The following is a 19,102-nucleotide window of genomic DNA, read 5'->3' as shown; positions in this document are numbered from 1 at the left end:
TTGCTCTGTCGTCCAGGCTGGAGTGCAATGGCATGATCTCAGCTCACTGCAACCTCCACCTCCTGGGCTTAAGCGATTCTCATGCCTCAGCCTTCCAAGTAGCTGGGATTACAGGTGCACACCACCAGGCCCAGCTAATTTTTGTACTTTTAGTAGAGACAGGGTTTTGTCATGTTGGCCAGGCTGGTCTCGACCTCCTGACCGCAAATGATCCGCCCGCCTTGGCCTCAAAGCCTTGGGATTACAGGCATGAGCTACTGTGCCTGGCAATACTTTGGTAGATTTTTATTAAATGTCTAACTTGATGAGACAATTAAATGTAATGATTGATATTTACAATATTAAAACACTCTTAGTCACGATTAATTGCTACTCTAATAAAGCATGCATAACTTTGTTCCAAAAGAGAACTGCAATGACTAGCATTTTATTTAGCATACTGGCCTGTATTTGATGTGAGATAGGCCAATATTCTATGTGTTAATGACAAGTGTTATAGTTTGAATATATGTGTTCCCCAAATTTGTATGTCAAATCCTAATTACCAAGGTGATGATATTGGCAGGTGGGATCTTTTGGAGGTTATTAGATATTAGGCAGAGTCCTCCATCAATGGGAGTGGTGTCTCTACAAAAGAGGCTAAAAGGAGCTTGCTTGACCCTTCTACCAAATGAAGAAACAGCAATAAAGCACCATCTATGAGAAAGCTGTCACTTGACACTGAATCTGCTGGCAACTTGATCTTGGAATTCCCAGGTTCCAGACCATGAGAAATAAATTTCTTTTGTTTATAAGCTACCCCGTTTATGGTACTTTTATATAGCACGCTGGATGGACAATGACAACACATTAATGTTGACTATTATGGCTGAACTGGATTTTATAATATATTGAGCTGCTTTCTATCTTTTACTACTTTTGAGAAGATCTTTTTAACATAAGGACTGCTTATTCCTTATCAGTTCTAAATAGAATTTCTACCTTTTAAAAAAAATACTGTTTCAAGACAAAATGAAATCTTAAAAACTCTTGATTTATAATTGAATACTGAAAACACACATGTAATTTTTCCCCTTTACAACACCAATAAAATAAATTTTAAAAATTTTACAGATGTAGGACAGGTGTGGTGGCTCACGCCTGTAAATCCCAGCACTTTGGGAAGCCAAGGCAGGCCAATCATGAGGTCAGGAGTTCGAGACCAGCCTAGCCAATATGATGAAACCCTGTCTCTACTAAAAATACAACAATTAGCCAGGCGTGGTGCAGCGCGCCTGTAGTCGCGGCTACTTGGGAGGCTGAGGCAGAAAAATTGCTTGAACCCAAAGGCGGAGGTTGCAGTGAGCCAAGACTGCGCCACTGCACTCCAGCCTGGGCAAGAGTGCGAGACTCAAGAAAAAAAAAAATCACAGACATAAACTGACAAGGAGAAAAAAAGAAGAGATCATACCAACAAAGTTTGAAAGATGACCACAAAATAAACTTGTGATGAACAGCAAGCCCCGAAAAAAGATAAATCGCAAAATGATTTAGCATAAGAGTAAGATCAACATCTAACCCTCACACACAAAAAATAAAAGGAAGAAAGAAAAGGAACAGTGCCTCAGAAATCAGCAACACCTTAACCAATAGCCTAGAAACATTATAGGCTCAGAAATTAAAAGGTTAAGGAGAGAAGAAAAAGAGAAAAAAATGAAGCACTATATAATTACTAACCTTTTCTAAGTTTGATAAAAGTTATAATCTCACAGATCTAAGAAGGTAAACTAAACCCAGATCTCAAACAGAAAGAAAGGCACACTCATAATCAAAATGCTGAAAATCAATGTTAAAGAAAAATCTTTATATCCTTTTTTTCCCCCATTGTTGGCTGTAAAGGACAAAAGATAAGGAAAACCACCAACTCAGGTCACAAACTTTGCAAGCCAAATAATAACAGAACAACAATTTTAAAGTTCTGAAACAGAAGTGTCTGTTCATATCCTTCACCCACTTTTTGATGGGGTTGTTTTTTTCTTGTAAATTTGAGTTCTTTGTAGATTCTGGGTATTAGCCCTTTGTCAGATGAGCAGATTGCAAAAATTTTCTCCCATTCTGTAGGTTGCCTGTTCACTCGGATGGTAGTTTCTTTTGCTGTGCAGAAGCTCTTTAGTTTAAATAGATCCCGTTTGTCTATTTTGGCTTTTGTTGCCATTGCTTTTTATGTTTTAGACATGAAGTCCTTGCCCATGCCTATGTCCTGAATGGTACTGCCTAGGTTTTCTTCTAGGGTTTTTATGGTTTTAGGTGTTAAGTCTTTAATCCATCTTTAATTATTTTTTGTATAAGGTGTAAGGAAGGGATCCAGTTTCAGCTTTCTACATATGGCTGGCCAGTTTTCCCAGCACCATTTATTAAATAGGGAATCGTTTCCCCATTTTTTGTTTTTGTCAGGTTTGTCAAAGAACAGATGGTTGTAGATGTCTGGTATTATTTCTGAGGGCTCTGTTCTGTTCCATTGGTCTATATCTCTGTTTTGGTACCAGTACCATGCTGTTTTGGTTACTATAGCCTTGTAGTATAGTTTGAAGTCAGGTAGCATGATGCCTCCAGCTTTGTTCTTTTGGCTTAGGATGGTCTTGGCAATGCGGGCCCTTTTTTGGTTCCATATGAACTTTAAAGTAGTCCAATTCTGTGAAGAAAGTCATTAGTAGCTTGATGGGGATGGCACTGCATCTATCAATTACCTTGAGCAGTATGGCCAGACACTTCTCAAAAGAAGACATTTATGCAGCTAACAGACACATGAAAAAATGCTCATCATCGCTTGCCATCAGAGAAATGTAAATCCAAACCACAATGAGATACCATCTCACACCAGTTAGAATGGCGATCATTAAAAAGTCAGGAAACAACAGCTGCTGGAGAGGATGTGGAGAAATAGGAACACTTTTACACAGTTGGTGGGACTGTAAACTAGTTCAACCATTGTGGAAGACAGTGTGGCGATTCCTCAAGGATCTAGAACTAGAAATACCATTTGACCCAGCCATCCCATTACTAGGTATATACCCAAAGGATTACAAATCATGCTGCTATAAAGACACATGCACACATATGTTTATTGCGGCACTATTCACAATAGCAAAGACTTGGAACCAACCCAAATGTCCATCAATGACAGACTGGATTAAGAAAATGTGGCACATATACACCATGGAATACTATGCAGCCATAAAAAAGGATGAGTTCATGTCCTTTGTACGGACATGGATGAAGCTGGAAACCATCATTCTCAGCAAACTATCGCAAGGACAAAAATCCAAACACCACATGTTCCCACTCATAGGTGGGAACTGAACAATGAAAACACTTGGACACAAGAAGGGGAACATGACACACCGGGGCCTGTCATGGGGTGGGGGGAGTCGTGAGGCATAGCATTAGGAGATATACCTAATGTAAATGACAAGTTAATGGGTGCAGGACACCAACATGGTGCATGTATACATATGTAAGAAACCTGGGTGTTGTGCTCATGTACCCTAGAACTTAAATTTAAAAAAAAAAAGAGTTTATAAGACTTGGATGTTAATAAGGACTCAATCTCATGATTTCCTTTTTAATAAATAAGAGTTTATAAGACTTGGATGTTAATTAAAAAAAATAAATACAGTTCTGAAGAGGATAAAAAAACCTCATGACCTAGTATTTGATGTCCAGTGAAAATATCCATCAACAATGAAGGCAAAATAAACATTTTTAGAGAAACTTTTTTCTAGACAAAAAAAGCTTGAGAAAATTTGTCACCAGAAGACCTAGAGTACAAAGCTTTAAAGGAAGTTTATTAGAAAGAAGGGTCTGAAAAGGCTGGGCGCAGTGGGTCATCCCTGTAATCCAAGGACTTTGGGCGGCCAAGGCGGGAGGACCACTTGAGTCCAGGAGTTAAAAAACCAGCCTGGGCAACATGGCAAAACCCTGTCTCTACAAAAAATACAAAAATCAGCTGGGCATGATGGCCAGCACCAGTAGTCCCAGCTACTCCAGAGACTCAGGTGGGAGGATCACCTGAGAACGGGAGGTTAAGGCTGTGGTGAACTGTGATTATGCCACTTCACTCTAGCCTGGGTGACAGAGTGAGACCCTGTCTCAAAAAAACAAATAAATAAAAACAAAATAACAGAAAGAAAGGGGGAAAAGAAACAAAATAGAAACTTAGATCTATGCACAGCAATGAAAAGTGTCAGAAGTGCTAAATATGTGCTAAAAGAGAAAATGAAGAGATGGGACAAACAGAAAATATTTACATTGAATGCAAATAATCTAAACACTAAAATGTAGACACCAACAGAATGAAAAAAAAATCAAAATTCTTAAGAAAAATGTTAATCTCAAAAAGATATTTCAACTTTAAAAATAGGCATATTTTTTCAGAGAAAAAAGAGCTCTTAGATATTAAAAGCATGACAGTAGAAATGAAAAACTCAGTAGAAAGACTGCAAAATAACGTTGAGAACATCTCTCAGGAACTTGAGTTAAAACTTAAAAAGAAAAAAGAAACATAGAAAAGATAAATTAGGAAGAGTCTTACAGGCAAAACATCTAGATAATGGATATGTTCCATAAGGAGAGAAAATAATAAAATAGAAGACAAGAAATCTATGAACCATTTCAAGAAAATTTCTCCAGATTGAAAAATATAATGTGCCAAACTGAAAGGGTCCCGTGCTAAATAACTAAACATGTAAATACTGAAGCACCAATCACAATCATTGAAAAAAGACCTATACTCAGGCCCAGAACACTAAGACAAAAGTGAAGACTGATTAATGTCTGTAAGAAAAAATACTACATGTTGGCTGCACGTGGTGGCTCATGCCTGTAATACCAGCACTTTGGGAGGCCCAAGTGGGCAGAAAGCTTGAGCTCAAGAGTTTGAGACGAGCCTAGGCAACATGGTGAAACCCTGTCTCTACTAAAAATACAAAAAAATTACCCAGGGATGGTGGCACCTGCCTGTAGCCCCAGCTACTCAGGAGGCTGAGGTGGGAGAATCACTTGAACATGGACGTTGCAGTAAGCCAAGATCCTGCCACTGCACTCCAGCATGGGTGACAGAGGGAGACTATCTCAAAACAAAAAAAAACAAACAAAAAAAAGATACACTGTATGTAAAAAATATCAGAATTCAGAATTCAACAGCAATGATGAAAGCAAGAAACAATGGAGAAGTACCTCTAAAATTCTGCAACAAAATTATTTCCAACTTAGAATTCTATACCCAGCTAATTTATCATTTGGGTATGAAAACATGAGATACATATTTTTAATGACGCAAGGAATAAAAAACGTTACTCTGTCAATTTTCTCACAAGAAACCACTGAATAGAACACTCCCTGTACTCCAGAAACACACACACAAAGACAACCAATAATGAGAAAGGTATGGATCATGGAAACAGAATATCCAACACAGGAGAGAAGAGACTTACCAGAAGGATGATAAAAGATATCACACAATCACTGCTGTGCACCAAATTTGGAGGACAATTAGTAAGATCAGTGAGACTTTGGAAAAATGCATTGAGGGTTATCATGACCAAGACCCCTGCTGCCACTGTATTATCTTCTCTATATTACAAAAGAATGGACAAGGAACCTGGCCCAGATTCTTATCTGTACTTGGACTGTCTTTACCAAGTGCTAGTGAGATTCCTGCTCTCACCTCCATGTCCTACTGCTTGAATCAGTAGAGAACATTCATTTCATCCTAAAGAAGAAATTCTGCTTTGATCTACTCCTGAGAGTTATGGTAGAACATGAAGAGCTTAGAAAAAGAAAATACAAATTCTATGAAGATATTTCTGTTGGATATTCCAGTATTTTTATCAACATTTTAGCAACAGGATATGTCTTAACTGTGCTGAGACGTATACTTGAGAACTTTCCCACTGATATCCCCAAATTAGGCTATATACATCTCTAGGGAAGGTTTATAACTTGTCATCTTCTGCAATCCTTTATCTAATAGTAGCCACATGTCCCTTTTTCTTTATCCACTAGGTTTGTGGTTGCTAAACTGTTTCACAAAACTAAATAAAAACATACATGGAGGTAAGACTATAAACAACACTAAAAAAAAAAAATTCAGAAATCAAGACAGTGTTAAGGAGAAGTGGAAATGATGTTATTGGGTAGGACACAATAGTAGCTTCTACTAATGTTCTAGTTCTTAATCTGGATGGTAGGTACATGTATTTTCACTTTATTATTTTCATACACTCTATGCACAATATATTTCAACCTAACGAAAGTAGATACATTTGGATCCAGAAATTCCATGAGTTATTTATCCAACATACATGAAATAATGTAGAGACAAAGATATTCTCTGTCACATTGTTTGTAATGGCAAAATAATGAAAACAATCTAAATGTCCATTAATAGAGAATAGGAAAAATGAATCAAGTTATTACTATATAGTGAACTATGCAGATCTCAAAAAGAATGAGGTAACTTTCTACATGAACTAACATGAAATGTTTTCTAAGATAATGATATGCCCTACAAGCAAACAGAATAGTAAAAATAGAATTCTACCATTTGTGCTTTAAATATATATATACATATACATATATATAGCACATATATATGTATATATATTCTTACATTATATCTTGGTATCTCTGGAAAGAGATCAGAAACAATATATATTAAATATCAGATATATACCTATAAAAGGTATCAAATATATATATATATATATTAGGCCTATGTGAAAAATTTCTTAAGATACTTTTGGTAGGCAAGGAGAGATGCACAGGTGAAACATGAAGGTGTGTTATTTTTATATACTCAGAAAAAATGAAAATGTAATATACGAAAAAAACTATTGGGTTAAAGTGGATGAGTAGTATATGGAAATTTAAATTTATCAAAAATTCCCAAATTGCTTATGAAATAAATTTCAGGAAGTTTTTTATGGTCACATCAAAAGTCTAAAATAGAATTTTTTGAGAAACAAATGAAGAATTTTTGCAAACAGCATCTGAAGCAACTCTCAGCATCTTCTTACCTAAGAATCATTGGTACCAAAGGGAGGGGAGGGTGAAGGGAGCCATGAACATGGATGGTGGACCTTCAAAGTAAAGGTTCCAAGTTGCTGCTATGGTTTGAATTTTTTTGTTCTCTCTGAAAATTCATGTTGAACATTAATCTCCAATGCAACAGGTTTTAGACGTGGGGCCTTTGGAGAGGCCATGAATGAATTAATGCCATTATAAAAGGGTCTGATGGAGGGAGTCTGTTCATTTTTTACCCTTCCACCCTCTGCCTGTGAAGAGGCAGCATTCAAGGTGCCACTTTGAAAGCAGAGAGGAACCCTCACCAGATGCTGGTACCCTGCTCTTGGACTTCCCAAATTCGGTTCTTTACCTAGTCTGTAGTATTGTTACAGCAACAGAAGACAAACCAAGACAGTTGCTATATGATACAACCAAGAAAGAAAAGAAAACAAAAGAAAAGGAAAGGAGAAAAGAGAAAGAAAAAAAAAAAGAAAAAGAGAAAGAGAAAGAAAGAGACAAAGAAAGAGAGAAAGAGAAAGAGAAAATTTGAATTGAAAGGCTTACCAGGAAACTCTCCTTTTCGGTTGCTTTGACCAAACTCCTGAAGCTGAGCTTGTTGATTTATTTGTTCTTTCTGTAAATTTTCATACCAATGAGTTACTTCAGCCCTAAGATCTGCTACCTGGTCACTAGGATACATTTCAATAGTCATCTGAAATGTGAGATGCAACCAATTTAAAAATACAAAAAGAACAGATATTTGACCTGGGAAATGTTATCAACTTCAAAATTAAAACTATATAAGTACCTTGTCAGGAAGTCCAGCTGGCTGGCATACAACCCTTAGTGGCAGGGACTGTTTGTCACTCAGTGCTTTCAAATGACTACTAATACCAGTGCCTTCAATTTGCCACTGTCTCAGATGATATGCAAACCTAAAACATGACAAAAACAACACACAGAAAGGATACCATTTTAAACCATTTTAATGTTATGCAAATTTTTATCATCTTACAGACTGGAAAAGTCCAAAAGAAGTTCTAAGTTCATTCCAATGTATTCTACAGCAACAAACTTAAGTTCAGATTCATCACACTGAATCAAACCTAACTGCATAATAACACCTAAGAGCTCCTAACAAAATAGTCACCACGAGAAACTACTGAGGAAAAAAAAATCTCCTTAAGGCCAGTTTTTTTGTTTTTTTTTTTTTAAATAAAGAGAGTAGAAATATTAATAGGAGAGACAGGAGGAATCAAAAAAAAAAAACTATTCCAGCAAATGAAATAGCAAATTGTGATTCCTGCATTCAGAAGGAAAAAAGATATTAAGAAAAAATTTTCGGGGACAGAAACATTCTAGTAAATATATACTAACCAGCCTAATAGAATTTGAGAGTCAATTCATGGCTGCTAAAATTATAAAGTGAATTACAAAGACTTGTATTTCAAAGGAAACAGGCACCTAGCATGATGATCACTAAACACGTGTCAATTTTCTAATTTTCAGATGCGGAAGACAGGATCCAAGGTACCTGCATTTAGTTAAAAAAAAAAAAAAAAAAAGTCTAAAACTAATTAGCAAATTTGGAATAGAAGGATAAAAAGTGAGGGAATGAATGAACTTGTCTAATTTCCACATGATCCGATGTATGAGCAAAAGAGTAACCTTAAAACAATGTTTTCTGTTACATATTCAAGACCAGAGTTTCTCCACAGTGGCATTACTGACATTTTAAGCCCAATTAATAATTTGTTGTTATCAGAAGGCAGAAAAATAGGGGTGAAGGAGGCTGTATCTCATGCTCTGATATTCTGCAGCATCTCACCAGATACCAATAACATGCTCCCTTGCTGTGATAATCAGAAGTGTCTCCAGGGATTACATACTATGTCTTGGGAAACAAAAACACTTCTGGCTGAGAACTACTGTTTAAGATTATAACTTTATCTCTTTTTAAAAAGAAAACAAATTAAGACATTATTGTTTATTCCCTTAATACACAGAAAACAAAGAACAATTAATTATATTTTCAATCTACAGATGTTAGGCAATTTTCAATTAATAATAGCACTAAGCACATCAAGAACAAAATTTTGCTTGAAAAATACCTAAGTAAATTTTTTTAAACTACTGCTTAGTTTTCTGACTATTCAATTTTATCCATATCCTAGTTATTCTACTAGTAACAAAAAATTTTTATGTAAACTATTTAACATCAACATTAACTTTTAGCATAAAACATGAACAAATAAAAAGATATCAAGGACATAACAATTTTTTTTTCACAACTGAGAAAAAAATTTGTACATCTGAGAAGGAATTTTTGGACTTAAATTCATTAAATGTATAAAACCACCACTGAATGCTCAAAAAACAAATACATTTTTAAATACTTAAAATAAGCACTTATTTTAGACACTGGTAATGTTGTGCAAGGACTAAGGGTGTGAATCAACAGGACCTTATTGGTTTGTCACAGATCCCACAACATAGAAAAAATTTTAGAAGTATGGGTATCATTAACAGTAACTATCTCCACGAGGAAGACAGCAATTATAGCAGACTTTTGTTTTCTACATCACAGTGTAATATCTGAATTTTATAATATGTATTTATTAATTCGAATAAGTTACACCACCACATTTGCTCTTTTTAAAATTTTATTTTTTAAGTGGTTAAAGTTATAAGGCAGTATGAAGTTTCTGCGTAAAAAAATGAGTTCCCTTCCACATTCATTAAAAACACAAGGAATTCTTTAAGCAGAATTTCCATGAATTGCAATCTTAATCAAAATAAAGATATTTTGTAATGTCCAAATGTTTCAAATCATGGAAGCATGTTATTTATAAGGAATGTATAAAATATCTTTACTATGCAATATTTCTTGATATTTTAAAATGTCAATAAATATCACTTGTATCACTTCAATATCAAACTAAGATCTGAAGTTGAAAAAAGTTACTAACTTTAACAATTTTTTTCAACACAGTTCTTAGTGCTTTTACATTTGCTCATAATGATTTTTAACAAATAGAATTTCTTAAAACTATCTACTCACCTTTCATTTCAGTCGATATATTCATAAATATTAATTTGCTTTATTTCTGTATTACACAGGTTATGTCTAAATTAATTATACAGATATTCATTAACAGAATTTTTTGGTCATGTTTCCATGGTAAATGGAAATTCAAAATTAAAATACTGTCTCCTAGTCCAGGAAGAAAAAAAAAACAGCAAATGAAACATATGACTCAACTTGATTCAACTATGAGATTATCTGATGTTCTTGGTAAGAGTTTTAGAGAAACTTTTTTTAGTAGTGGTGTTCTGCCTTTTTAATCAAAGTCAATACTTTCTCAGAGATGGAATTCTAACAATTCTTATTCATGCATATCTGCTCAAGCTCTATTATTAAAGGTGTGCAATATTTATGAGGAACCCGTATTGCCTATTCCAAGGCAAAATGGTATATATTCTTAATAAAAATTACTTATATTATTGACCCTTCACTTTGGTAAATTATGCTTTCTACCTGACCCCAATAAAAACTTTAGATTCACTTTAAGAATATTTCTGGATATGTCAGGAATAAAAATGAAATTCATTCTAACAGTGTGATATTTAAAAAATTACCTTCTCCTAAACGCTTCCAGATGTGTCTTCAGCATAAGGAGTCCTCTTTCTATAACCATGAGACTTGAGTGTGATTCCTGCTCAAGACTGCTAGAAGCTATCATAAGACTCTCCATGCACTTACTAATAAATTCTTGCTCCTTCTCCAAACCCGTTTTACCTGAAAGCCAAATGTTTAGACACATATATTAGCCTTATATTCTTGTTTAGCTATATCAAAGAAAAATTTTAGTTTAACAAAACACCCTCATATAGAAATCACCTATTAGACAATATTTCAAATCACTTACCATTAATATAATAGGAGTTAATATACTGGATAGCTGCTCGACTGACATCACCAGATTGTGCTCTTAAAGCAATGCCCCAAAATTGGTCCATACCACACAGCTAAGAAAGAAAAATATGGTATCTCTAAATTTTGTTTGTCAAACTATGTAACTCATAAGACTGAAGTATCAAAAGTAAAAATCATAGGCAACTCCTATTATTCAGCTATTAAATAATAAAAATAAATGATTTAAAAATTTCCTCAATTGATGAAATACACCTGTACTAGTTCTAAAAAATATTTATACAGCAGCTAACGATATATACATATTTAACTCACAGGCTGTGACTACATAGTAGGAAAATTCTAGTCCTGAAAAACACACTATAAAGGAATAAAACCAACACAATACAATAACGAGCACAATGCTTCAATGAATCCATCCAACTTAAACTGATAACACCACTGCTTTCTTGTATTCACAGAAAATTAACAAGATACGCTAACTCAAGTTCTCACTCAATTTTTTTTTTTTTTTGAGAATAGAGTCTCACTCACTTGCCCAGGCTGGAGTGCAGTGGCGCAATCTTGGCTCACTGCAACCTCTGCCTCCCAGGTTTCCAGAGATTCTGATGCCTTAGCCTCCTAAGTAGCTGGGATTACAGGCATGCGCCACAACATCTGGCTATTTTTTTTGTATTTTAGTAGAGACAGGGTTTCACCATGTTGGCCAGGCTAGTCTCGAACTCCCGACCTCAGCTGATCCACCCGCCTCAGCCTCCCAAAGAGGTGGAATTACAGGTGTGGGCCACTGCGTCCAGCCTCATTCAAATTTATGATGTCAACCATGAAATGACAAAAAAAAAATGTTTTCACTAAAAACTACAGAAAAAGTGGGAAGTGGAAGCTTCAAAAACTTGGGCAGAGTAAAGAAAGATTTCCTTCTAAAGTGGCATCTGAACAACTTTAGTGTTAATGTCACCTACTTTAAAAAGGTAATCTTATTTCATAATAGAGCGTAATAGAGCACGACTTCTTCAGTTGTCTGAAATTACCAAATTGAAAATTATCATAGTGGGCCGGGTGCAGTGGCTCACGCCTCTAATCCCAGCACTTTCGGAGGCTGAGGCAGGGAGACTGCCTGAGCTCAGGAGTTCGAGACCAGCCTGGCCAACACGGTGAAACCCTGTCTCTACTTTAAAAAAAAAAAAAAAAAAATTAGCCAGGCATGAAGACATGTGCCTGTAATCCCAGCTACTCGGGAGGTTGAAGCAAGAGAATTGGTTGAACCTGGGAGGCGGAGGTTGCAGTGAGCCAAGATTGCGTCACTGCACTCCAGCAGTTTTAAGAGTGATACTGAAGCAAGGGTTAGGACTAAAAAAACTGAAAAAACCTATTCAGACAAGAAAAGGCAGTAGGAAAATAAAATAAAAGCATTTTAGAAACAATTAAAATTATTCTGGCCAGGTGTGGTGGCTCATACCTATAATCCCAGCACTTTAGGAGGCCGAGGGGGGTGGAAAACTTGAGGTCAGGAGTTCGAGACTAGTCTGGCCAACGTGGTGAAAACCCAACTCTATTAAAAATACAAAAATTAGCTGGGCGGGGTGGCGCATGCCTGTTGTCCCAGCTACTCAAGAGGCTGAGGCATGAGAATTGCTTGAACCTGCGAGGTGGAGATTGCAGTGAGCTGAGAGTGTGCCAGTGTACTCCAGCCTGAGCGACAGAGCAAGGCACCATCTCAAAAAAAATAATCGTAATGGCCTGGTGCAGTGGCTCATGCGGGTAATCCCAGCACTTCGGGAGGCCAAGGTGGGTGGATCACCTGAGGTCAGGAGTTCAAGACCAGCCCCGCCAACATGGTGAAACCCCGCCTATACTAAAAATACAAAAATTAGCCAGGCATGGTGGTGCACCCCTGTAATCCCAGCTACTTCGGGAAGCTGGGGCATGAGAATTGCTAGAACCCGGGAGGTGGAGGTTGCAGTGAGCTGAGATCACACCACTGCACTCCAGCCTGGGTGACAGAGCCAGACTCCATCTCGAAAAATAATAATAATAAAAATTTTTTAAAGTTATTCTTTTTTCTTTTTAAAAAAATTTCCCCAAACTTGCTAAGAGATAAAATTATTCTTTTTTTTTCTTCAAATGGAGTCTTGCTCTGTTGCCCAGGCTGAACCAAATGGCATAAAAATCATATTTGAGACAAATCAATCTTTTATTTGAAGTAAAATATTTGGCTGTATTATCTAGGAATGTCTAGGAGACTCAAAGCACACTGACATGCCCACTTCTTTATAAATCAAGAAACATGTAACAGATTTTCATTAAGCACACCCAATGTTATCTTTGGTACTGAAAAATAAATTTGCTTTATAAAACTTTTGAAACCAGAGAACAGAATTGGGCTGAGCACGTTGGCTCATGTCTGTAATCCCAGCATTTTGGGAGGCCAAGGCAGGCAGATCACTTAAGGTCAGGAGTGCAAGACCAGCCTGAGTAACATGGTAAAACCCTGTCTCTAACAAAAATACAAAAATTAGCCAAGCATGGTGGCAAATGTCTGTAATCCCAGCTACTTGGGGGGCTGAGGCTGGAGAATCTCTTGAATCTGGGAGGTGGAGGTTGCAGTGAGCTGAGATCACACCACTGCACTACAGCCTGAGCAACAGAGCTAGACTCCATCCCAAAACAAACCAACCAACCCAACTGCACTGCACAGGTAGTAAATTCTATGCTTTGTATAAAAATAATTTGGAAACTGAATTTGATAATCTAATTTGAGGAATAAAGTTGCCTAATAAAGTAAGTCTAAATCCATACCTCAGAATTTGAACAACCATCATAGGCACTGGTAGCCAATCGAGCCAAGTTACAGAGATGCTGAAACAGGTTTAAGCCAGTCATGCTAATTGTTTCAGGTTTTAGCTGGGGCATCTTTGGAAGGGTAGGGGGAAACACAAAGCTAATTTAGTGTGGTAATTCACAGATTTTATTAAATTTAAATAAACTTTACTGAAAACATTGTAGGAGGAAACAGATCAGTTTGAATTTTTAGTGATAATTTAAAAAAATAAAAATATACAATAATTTGGCTGGGCACGGTGGCTCAGTACTTTGGAAAGCCGAGGCAGGCAGATTGCTTGAGCTCAGGAGTTTTGAGACCAGCCTGGGCAACATGGCGAAATCCCATCTCTATGAAAACTACAAAAATCAGCTGGGCATGGTGGTGTGTGGCTGTAGTCCCAACTACTCAGGAGGCTGTAGTGGGAGAATTGCTTGAGCCTGGGAGGTCAAGTCTACAGTGAGACGTGATCACACTACTGCACTCCAGCCTTGGAGACAGAGCAAGCCCATCTCAAAAAAAATAAAATGAAAATATATATGTGATTTAATGAACATTTTATTCAGGTAATAACTGAAATGTGTCTGATAAAGGCTTCAATTTTGAAGATGTACATAGACCCAAATCAGAGGACATAAATAAAAACATCTATCATGCATTGTATACCTATACCATACAAACTTATGAGAGGTATAGCTACAAGTACAGTTTTTGTTAAAGTCAGAGGTTGAAATTTAAGATGGCAAAAGTTATATTTGTAGCTCTGTCTTGGGTCTATTAAGTGATTTAGTTTATACACACTAAAACTCATTCATACATATACTCAGTTCCAACATGGAGATAATGTCACACTTTGCAGAGAGCCTTCATAATCTCAAAAATAAGCATAAAAAAGTCTTACTGCATTATTTTCACTGAGTTTCAAAATTCAATTGGGAATAGTTCATTCAGAAAAATGTCACCTGAACTGTGGCATGTGGTAAAGAAGAACAAAAACTGGAACATCTTTACGATAATGACAACACTTCCTAATATGCCTTCCCGCAATCTACACATCTGGAGAATGGCTTATCTTTGCCAAAAAGACTGACTGCAATGACAGTCATTTAAATAATGAAGAGTCACAGAAAACAGCTCTCACACTTGTGGGTGTGGGCACCACCCCTGAAAATTGGACTACAATATTACTGATGATTTTAAAAAAACAAACACTAAGAAAATTAGTGCTGCCTTCAAAAGTTATTCTAATTGTTAAATTATTGTAGCTAATAGAACATTTTTATAAACATAAACTATTAATTTAGAGGTAAACAGTGTAAACAACAAAATTAGAGCACAATCTGACCAAAAATTATATTAGGACTGCTAAAATTCATTACATTTGGCTACTTAAAAAAACTGTCAAAAAAAAAAAAAAAAAGGCATTACAGAATTTGTATTTCAAGAGATGAAAAAGGGAACATGGAAAAATAATAACAATTAAACTGTGAGAAATGTAATTACCTTCTCCAGGAAAAGATGTTTGTAGGTTTCCATACCCATAGCATGTTGATCTTTACTTCGAACTTGATTTAAAAACCAATGTAGTGCATCATCATAACATTCAGAATCTTCTACTAAACAATGCCATAAGATGTCAACTTGCTCTAAACTTAACCCTAGATAAAAATTATAAATTTCATACTTTATTAACTACATACAAAAAAATTACACTTCTCTTAGGTATGTGTACGTACAGTAAGTCCTCACTTAACACAGATAGGTTCTTAGAAATTGCAATTTTAATTGAAATGATGCATAATGAAACTAACTTTACCATATGCTAATTGATACAAAGAAGAGTTATGTTCCTACAGCATATTTATGATTTCAAAAAAAAAAAAAAAAAGAAACAAAAGAATCACAGCAGTCGGGTGAAGTGGCTCACATCTGTAATCCTAGCACTTTGGGAGGCCGAGGTGGGTGGATTGCCTGAGCTTGGGAGATTGAGACCAGCCTGGCCAACATGGTGAAACGCTGCCTCTATTAAAATACAAAAAAATTAGCTGGGCATGGTGGCGTGTGCCTGTAATCTCAGTTACTCAGGAGGCTGAGACAGGAGAATTGCTTGAACCTGGGAGGTGAAGGTTGCAGTGAGCCAAGATCACGCCACTGCACTCCAGCCTGGGCAACAGCGTGAGATTCCATCTCAAAAAAACCAAAAAAAAAAAATCACTAAACTTTCTTATTTAGAAGTTAACACTTTGAATATTAAACTCTGGAATAAATGTGAGCTATATATACATTTAAGAAAGATTAATACAAACCACTAAGACAGTTAGTTATCCAGTTTTTGGTGAATCAGTGGTGGTAGTAGATGAAATCAAGGACTAAATGGTTACAAATTAAACACTGTAAGGAGCACTTCCTACCACCAGGCAGTTCAAACACAAACAATCACAAATTTAGTAGGTTCGCTTTTGTACCACATCATTTATGGCTATGCATTTCTATGAATATCAGAGCTTACAAATTTCTATGTTACAATTTGTATTCATTCATTTGCTCATTTTCCAACTCGCTTATTCCAGTTCAGGGTTGTGGGTGGCCAAATTGTATCCCAGCATCTCAGGGACTAGCATCTCAAAGACAAGGCAGTAACTAACCTTGACCAGGAAGCCATTCCATTGCAGATTGCCCTCATACACACACCCACACTCATTCAGATTGGGATCATTTAGACATACCAATGAATCCACAGTGCATGTCTTTGGGATGTGGGAGGAAACCAGGGTACCCAGAGAAAATCCATGCAGACATGGGGATAATGTGTAAACTCTGCACAGGCAGTGGCCCTGGCCGGGAATCAGTTTTTTTCCTACTATAGTTTATTTATTAAAAGTGTATAAAATATTTACTATCTCATCCAGGCGCAGTGGCTTACACATGTAATCCAGCACTTTGGGAGGCCGAGGTGGGAGAATCACTTGTGGCCATGAGTTTGAGACCGGTCTGGGCAATATAGGAAGACACCATCTTTACAAAAAATTAAAAAACAAAAATTTGTAGGCTGGGCGTGGTGGCTCACGCCTGTAATCCCAGCCCATTGGGAGGACGAGGTGGGTGGATCACCTGAGGTCAGGAGTTCAGACCAGCCTAGTCAACATGGTGAAACCCCGTCTCTACTAAAAATACAAAAATTAGCCAGGTGTGGTGGTGGGTGCCTCTAATCCCATCTACTTGGGAGGATGAGGCACAAGAATCGCTGGAACCCGGGAGGTGGAGGTTGCAGTGAGCTGAGGCCTCGCCATTACACTCCAGCCTGTGCGACAAGAGCAAGACTCCGTGTCAAAAACAAACAAAAAAGTAGCTGGGCAGGGTGGCATGCACCTTTAGTCCTAACTAATTGGGAGGTTGAGGTGGGAAGGCACTTCGAACCCAGGAGTTCAAGGCTGCAGTGACCTATGATCATGCACTTCAGCCTGGATGACAGCGTGAGACTGTCTCTTTAAAAAAACAAAAAACAAAAAACAAAAAAACAAAATATGGCCGGGCGCGATGGCTCACGCCTGTAATCCCAGCACTTTGGGAGGCTGAAGTGGGCAGATCACGAGGTCAGGAGATCAAGACCATCCTGGCCAACATGGTGAAACCCTGTCTGTACTAAAAATACAAAAATCAGCTGGGTGTGGTGGCGCATGCCTGTAGTCCCAGCTGCTCGGGAGGCTGAGGCAAGAGAATTGCTTGAACCTGGGAGGCGGAGGTTGCAGTGAGCCAAGATTTGTGCCACTGCTCTCCAGCCTGGTGACAGAGTGAGACTCCGTCTCAAAACAAAACAGAACAATCTCAATAACTATTTCTTATGTCATCCTATTTGTAAAATTTAAAATCATATTCATACAACATTTTGGTACTAAATGAATGTACCAGAAACACTAATATAGCCAGAAACACAAAGGAGATATCTTACATCCCTTTACAAGTATTTAATAAGAATTTTCACATAATTTATGTTTCTAAAATGTAGTTTAAGATAACCCATATGTAAATCACCTAAAAATACACAACTTATGAAGTATTCTCAAAGAACCCATTTAGGAAGAAAATTCTTCTCCCCTAAAATAGGAGCACATCTGTGTAATAGTAAAAATGATTGGGGGAGGTAATCCTAAAAATTGAGGAATCAGTGGTTAAGGTCTGAGTATTATAAATAGAGTGTATACCATGTTCAAAAGTCATTCTCTGTATATAGGAGATAAATAAGTAAGCATTATTTTTGTAAAATATGAAAAAAGGAGGCCAGGCACGGTGGCTCACACCTGTAATCCCAGCACTTTGGGAGGCCGAGGCAGGCGGATCACCTGAGGTCGGGAGTTCGAGACCAGCCTGACCAACATGGAGAAACCCCATCTCTACTAAAAATACAAAAAATTAGCTGGGCGTGGTGGCGCATGCCTATAATACTAGCTACTCGGGAGGCTGAGGCAGGAGAATCACTTGAACCAGGGAGGTGGAGGTTGTGGTGAGCCAAGATCACACCAATGTACTCCAGCCTGTGTGACAACAGCAAGACTCCGTCTCAAAACAAAACAAAGAAAAAGAAAAAAAGAAAAAAAGGACCCTTATGATGAAGAGAGCAAAAGGAAACAGCCTAAAACAGACAACAGCAACATATCGGAGGACATAATCAGCTAGAGAGTCAGGCTAATGAGAGAAAATCTGTATTGTACCCAAGTATTATTAAAGGATGCACAAGTGTGGCAGAAGACAGACGAACTATTCAGAACAAAAGGGAAGGCATTATAGGCAATCAAGTATGAATATGAAAAAAATTAGACAGTCCAAAAGGTTAGAACAAAGCATCCCAGGGATTTCTGAAGTACATTTTAAGAGATTCCAAACCCTGGGGTGGTGCCCTAGAACCAGAAGGGGCATGATGGTATGGTACCATCAAAAGAAATTTCTTTTATTGGGAAAACCAGATGAAATGACAAAATAAAGAAAAATTCCTCAGAAATACTCACCCTAGGAGCAGTATCAGTCTAAAGAGTTTTATCAGAAAAAAGTTATCCTATCAGTTTCTCACTGAAACAGTTAATGTGTAGATTACTTGTTCTGAGAAATTGTGCCCACAGGAGCAAATATAAATAAACCCAAAACAATTTTAGTATATATCAGAACTTAAACACGTTAATTAAGGAGAACAAGATAAAGAGTATCCAGGTTAATCATAGTCAACTAAATAAAAAAACAGAAGTATATCCATAATTGGCTGAATCACCAGTCCACATTCAATGGGCAACTTAAACACTTTTGTTACTGTT

General features: G+C 37.0%; 1 protein-coding gene across 8 annotated transcripts in view; it reads right to left on the bottom strand.

Annotated features, from left to right (window-relative positions):
* USP34 (ubiquitin specific peptidase 34) overlaps positions 1 to 19,102 on the bottom strand; it is a 280,827-nt gene that overhangs the window by 116,387 nt on the left and 145,338 nt on the right. For 5 of the 8 annotated variants that reach the window (XM_054475044.2, XM_063648687.1, XM_063648691.1 and 2 more), the window contains 6 exons: positions 15,303 to 15,457; positions 13,778 to 13,891; positions 10,974 to 11,073; positions 10,684 to 10,843; positions 7,853 to 7,979; positions 7,609 to 7,756 (listed from right to left, as the gene is read on the bottom strand). In XM_054475044.2, the coding sequence (XP_054331019.1) occupies positions 7,609 to 7,756; positions 7,853 to 7,979; positions 10,684 to 10,843; positions 10,974 to 11,073; positions 13,778 to 13,891; positions 15,303 to 15,457 (804 nt within the window). The remainder of the gene's footprint in view (positions 1 to 7,608; positions 7,757 to 7,852; positions 7,980 to 10,683; positions 10,844 to 10,973; positions 11,074 to 13,777; positions 13,892 to 15,302; positions 15,458 to 19,102) is intronic. The other 3 variants (XM_063648690.1, XM_063648689.1, XM_063648688.1) reach the window with 2 other exon arrangements.

Source organism: Pongo pygmaeus, chromosome 12 (genome assembly GCF_028885625.2).
Source record: "Pongo pygmaeus isolate AG05252 chromosome 12, NHGRI_mPonPyg2-v2.0_pri, whole genome shotgun sequence".
NCBI lineage: Eukaryota > Metazoa > Chordata > Mammalia > Primates > Hominidae > Pongo > Pongo pygmaeus.
Note: the sequence above shows the minus strand (reverse complement) of the source record. Positions and strands in the feature narration are given on the sequence as shown.